Source organism: Schistocerca nitens, chromosome 3, assembly GCF_023898315.1.
Source record: "Schistocerca nitens isolate TAMUIC-IGC-003100 chromosome 3, iqSchNite1.1, whole genome shotgun sequence".
NCBI classification, from domain to species: Eukaryota; Metazoa; Arthropoda; class Insecta; order Orthoptera; family Acrididae; genus Schistocerca; species Schistocerca nitens.
In genome coordinates, this window is record NC_064616.1 from 385062797 (window position 1) to 385068796 (window position 6000).

The 6000-nt window shown below is 40.7% G+C and overlaps 1 protein-coding gene across 1 annotated transcript in view; it reads right to left on the reverse strand.

Annotated features, from left to right (window-relative positions):
- The window catches only part of LOC126248327 (galactosylgalactosylxylosylprotein 3-beta-glucuronosyltransferase P), a 328211-nt gene extending 323417 nt beyond the window's left edge, over positions 1-4794 (reverse strand). Inside the window, exon 1 of the mRNA XM_049949219.1 lies at positions 4726-4794. Coding sequence (XP_049805176.1) covers positions 4726-4761 — 36 coding nt within the window. The 5' untranslated portion in view covers positions 4762-4794. The remainder of the gene's footprint in view (positions 1-4725) is intronic.
- Between the last annotated feature and the right edge of the window lie 1206 nt (positions 4795-6000).

Here is a 6000-nt window from a genome sequence, read left to right on the forward strand (position 1 = left end):
TATGGAATTTAAAACATATTTCTTATAATTAACGTATTAACTCACTCAGTTCACTGGAACTGTGTCAAACAGAAAGCGTATCAGACATGTAAGACGTTATACCAAAATTACGAAAATTTGGTAGAGAAAGGAGTTAATTTATTCGACTCGAGCTTCGTATGCCTAGATACTCTTACAATTAAGATCACTTCAAGTGAACTAGTAATTTTGAACGTTGTGAGAAACGTACCAAACTTTTCAGTAACAATATATGTTCACAAGCGAAGGTCATGCTTTCACACGTAGTGTGCATAACAGCAATTGGTATTCACGATTTTCTGAATCGCTTTGATTTTCCGAGTCCTAGGAAGTAATTCATAAAACATGCACAAATACCTGAGACAACGTTACCACAAGTAATAAAGCGGTAGGTAAGAGCTATAGCTGATTAAGTGTTATTATTGAACTGGATAGTGCTCTTGCCTCCATATCTGTTACCTTATTTCCTAGGAATGCAGAAACAAACAACAATTTCGTACGTCATTTGCCTTTAAAATATGAAAAACATACTAATAAATAAGAGCACTGCACCATAAACAGTATTTGTGTCATCTCGCGTGATTAGAAGTCTGACACCGACGTCTTTGTATACGTAGTCTTCAGTGACAACTGCTGTTAATAAAATGAATCAATTATAAATAATAGCGACATTCAATGAACAGGCATGAAGTAGAAAAGTATAACACACTTTAATAAAACCTGTGGGAAAAAGTGTGCATTATCCTGTACAATTCGTTGTCCATGAATTCGGATAGAAATGAAAATATTAAGAGATAAAAAAAATGGCTCTGAGCACTATGGGACTTAACATCTATGGTCATCACTCCCCTAGAACTTAGAACTACTTAAACCTAACTAACCTAAGGACATCACACAACACCCAGTCATCACGAGGCAGAGAAAATCCCTGACCCCGCCGGGAATCGTACCCGGGAACCCGGGCGTGGGAAGCGAGAACGCTACCGCACGACCACGAGCTGCGGACTATTAAGAGATAAACCTCATATTTTGGAATCTATCTTGAAATGTTTACTTCTGACATATTCCTTGTATTCATGTTACGAATACATTGGCAGATTTCAGAGCAGTCCGTTTTGCAGAGAAATAATCTTCAACAGCGTGCCTTCCGACATATATTTTCAGAACAATTTTGTCATTTCTTGAGGGAAATCATTTTGCAGTGTATACTGTTTTATACTTAAATAATGACTGTATTTCATCATTTAGCGATTAGCTAATTTCGAACCCTTGGTCCTTATCAGGCATATAGCATGATATATTCCATATATCTGTATGGAGGAAGCAATATGTGATGGCGTCCCTAACAAGGATTCAGCACTCACGCACGCACGCACGCACGCACGCACGCACACAGACACACACACACACACACACACACACACACACACACACAGTTATATCGTGCACAACAATTTCGGACATGAAATAGATCATGCTACATGCATTATAACTTTTTGCTGCAATGTAGCTTAAAAATACTCAAAAGGCGGTGCGATATTAACTAATAGTTAAATCATAAGAAACTGCTTATTTCAAAATAAAATAACCTCCATGGAAAAGTGACTTCTCTCAAGGAAATTACAATGGTTGTGGACCCATATATACAAAAGACTAATTTTGTCATTAAACGTACGCAAGCGTGATCAGAATTATAGCACATGTTTTATTCCTTGGATGTAATCAACCTGTTATTCCAAAATTTATGAAACTGATCGGAAGAGGCGAATGAACAAAAAGTTCAGTCGGAGCATTTGTCTACTCGAAGCTCATTGTCTATCTTTCTTTTCAGTAATCCAACTTTAATGCCCAATTCTTTCATTATTCCCCTTCAGAAGAATTGCATTATGGTTTCCTTGTAAGGATTTGTGACATATTTCTCAAGCGCAGCTATTAAAATATAAGCTGACTCTCGCAGTCTTGAGTATCCGTAACATCTACGCAATACTTAACGTACAGTGTACTTTTGTGAACAAAATACTAACGCGCACGTGAATTACCCAGCTTCAAGACTGGGGTTAAATGTGTGCTATACTCTGCACAATCCATATTCAATAGGCTACCGACAGAAACGAAACAGACAAAACGCAGCTTTTGAGACATAGCTCGAATACATATTTTTGGATGCATTCTTTACATTACTATTTGGAATATTTTACATTAATTTAGGAAATTCCACTTAAATCGATTTTTTAGACCAATATAACCTACAGTAATACAGGTTCTCGACTATTTGTTTGGGACAGTTATATGCCTAAATGATCATATGACGAGGACGTAAGTTTACTGTACACTTGATCCTTTGATACTGATTAGGTTTACTGACGAAACTGATGAAAACACTTTGTATATTTGCTCGTTACACCTAAAACTCAAGTATAAAGATAATTAACTAATTAACAGCTCTGATTAGTCGTCGGCATGAGAATCACGGTGTGTTTCTGTTACGGAACATTTGTTTTATCATTTACTGCAATTCTACTGGTGGTTCGTAGAGGATGACGATAAGAATAGAAACGTTATTTTGTTCTGAAACGATTTTTATTGATGGTGATGAAACAGTAATTCTAGTTACACGTTTCTCTATTGACATAAGCAGTTTTGATGACCAATCAACGTTACCGAAACCGGCTGCTGATAAAATATGTTACCACTCTTTCATTATTACGAATTTCCACAGTACTAGAGTCCTTTTGTGTTACATGTTTAAAAGAAAATATTTTGTCAGTAACTAGTTTGAATAGTTTTAGGTGAGCGTTATGTGAGAAGTGAGTCTCGTAACAGTAGATAAAATTAAGTTTAAATGCGAACTTTTATTTCACATTTATATTTTCCTTTATCCTTTAATCAAAGACTTCCACAAAACTATGAGCCATGGTCTGTAATAGCGTGTTATTTTTCTCTGTTAAATAGTGCCACAGCTTACTTGAAAGTCGTAACACAACACATAAATACCATATTAACACTGAAATATTTGTCCAGGAAAACATATCATAACATTTTATTTCGTGAACGATTTGAGATATCGAAAAGAGGCTTTCGCCAAATAATAGTAGGCTGAGGGCCAGGTAATTTTGGGTTAAAGTGCACTTAAGGCGTCTGCAGATGCTGCGTTGCGTACCGATGTTGGTAATAATGTATATAATGAACGATGAGAACTGAATACGACGAATAGTGAGTCAATTGTCGGTAGACAGTCTGAATCCCCGTTCGTAAATTTCTTTGGTTTCTAAATAAACTTGGCTGGTGTTTCGTTTTATTAGGTTAGAATTTACTCACATCGAGGGATAGGTTAGAATTTACTCACATCCACTGAAGTTTCGGAAAAATCGGGGAAGCGATATATAAGTAGGTATGACCGATAGTTTCAAAATTCTGGTGACAACTGGACGTAACATTATGGTATACGTGATTCTTTGATACTGGATAGGTTTACGAACGAAACTAATGGAAACACTTTGTATAATTTTTCATTACACCTAAAACTATACTGAGCTGTGTACTCAAGTATAAATACATTAATTAATTAACAGCTCGGGGTATTCGTCGGTTCGAGAATTACGGTGCGTTCCTTTCCCAAAAAATTTATCATTTACCGCATTATTGTTGGTGATTAGTGCAGAATGACAATAGTAACACAAACATTGTTTTTTGTTCTGAAACAATTTTTGTTTATAGTAATGAAACAGTAATTTTAGTTACATGTTACGCTGTCGACATATGCGGTTTCGATGATTAATCAGCTTCACCGAAAGCGATTACTGATAAAATACCGTACTGCTGTTTCAATGTTACAAACCTCTATAGTAGTAGGGCCCGTTAGTGTTAAAAGGTTAAAAGACAGTATTTTGCCATAAGCTAGTTTGAATAATTTTGCCGGCCAGTGTGGCCGTGCGGTTCTAGGCGCTTCAGTCTGGAACCGCGTGACCGCTACGGTCGCAGGTTCGAATCCTGCCTCTGGCATGGATGTGTGTGATGTCCTTAGGTTAGTTAGGTTTAATTAGGTCTAAGTTCTAGGCGACTGATGACCTCAGAAGTTAAGTCGCATAGTGCTCAGAGCCATTTGAACCAGTTTGAATAATTTTAGGCCAACATTATATGAGAAGTGAGTCTTGTAACAGTAGAAACATTAAGTTTAAATGCGAACTTTTATTCTCATTTTCTTTTTAGTCAAAAAAATTCACAAAATTATGAGTCATGTTCTGAAATAGTGTTCTGTTTCTGCTAGACAGTGCCATAGCTTATTTGAAAGGCGTAACACAGAACATACATCCACCTGATGGTGGTTTAAACCTTCGAAACGCGTTGTGGAAATAAATTAACGACGACTGGTAACAGTAAACTTGTTTCATTCGAGATAAGTCAAGCGTCATTAGTGATTGTGACGGTCAATTGTTAACGAGTCACGAGCTCAGAAGCAAGAAACTGGCTTGAGAGAAGATGAGATCGTCGTATAAATTCGAGAAATTTATAATTTGCTGTTAATAAAGTCCGATTTAAATTTGAAATATATTCGTGACACTACATTAGATAAATTTCTTTGAGGTATGTTCGTGAGGATCGTCACCGGATTTCTCCCGTAGAACGTGTGAAATTGGACAGTAATTGGCTGTCTTCGGTGGTGCAGTGGAAGCGACACTGAAGTGTGAAGGGCGCGCGAAGCCTCACCTGCGGAGCGTGCGCGCCGGCGGCTGCCGCGGGCATTGCCGGCTGCTGCTGCTGCGGGGTGCGCTGGTGGTCCGGCGGCGACTGGCGCTCCGCGGCCGCCGTCAAGCGCCGAGTCCGGCTCGCGCCCGCGCACTGCGGCGCCGATACGGCGCGCACACCACGCCACGCCACACTGCCCCTCACTTAACTCCCGTGTGGACCGCCGCGAAATCCAGAGCGAATACGACCGTACACTTGGCGCGCACTTTTCCGATTACCCTCTGACGCTGGCCGTCGACGAGGATGGATGCAATATTACGACGCTGTTACCCGTCCGACTACATCACAGGCACGATCAGTGGGTTTGTGTACTGACTCTGTTCCTAATTATGTGCAAGTTTTGTACGTAGTGTTATATCTAGCATAAATCAGCGCTTTTATTTCGTGAACGACGTGATATATCGAAACGAGGTTTTTGCCAAATACACTACTGGCCATTAAAATTGCTTCACCACGAAGACGACGTGCTACAGACGCGAAATTTAACCGACAGGAAGAAGATGTTGCGATATGCAAATGATCAGCTTTTCAGAGCATTCACACAAATCTGACGCCGGTGGCGACACCTACAGCGTGCTGACATGAGGAAAGTTTCCAACCGATTTCTCATACACAAACAGCAGCTGACCGGCGTTGCCTGGTGAAACGTTGTTGTGACGCCTCGTGTAAGGAGGAGAAATGCGTACCATCACGTTTCCGACTTTAATAAAGGTCGGATCGTAGCCTATCGCGATTGCGGTTTATCGTATCGCGACATTGCTGCTCGCGTTGGTCGAGATCCAATGACTGTTAGCAGAACATGGAATCGGTGAGTTCAGGAGGGTAATACGGAACGCCGTGCTGGATCCCAACGGCCCCGTATCACTAGCAGTCGAGATGACAGCCATCTTATCTGCATGGCTGTAACGGATCGTGCAGCCACGTCTCGATCCCTGAGTCAACAGATGGGGACGTTTGCAAGACAACAACCATCTGCACGAACAGTTCGATGACGTTTGCAGCAGAATGGACTATCAGCTCGGAGACCATGGATGCGGTTACCCTTGACGCTGCATCACAGACGGGAGCGCCTGCGATGGTGTACTCAACGACGAACCTGTGTGCACGAATGGCAAAACGTCATGTTTTCGGATGAATACAGGTTCGGTTAACAGCATCATGATGGTCGCATCGCCGGCCGCGGTGGTCTCGCGGTTCTAGGCGCGCAGTCCGGAACCGTGGGACTGCTACGTTCGC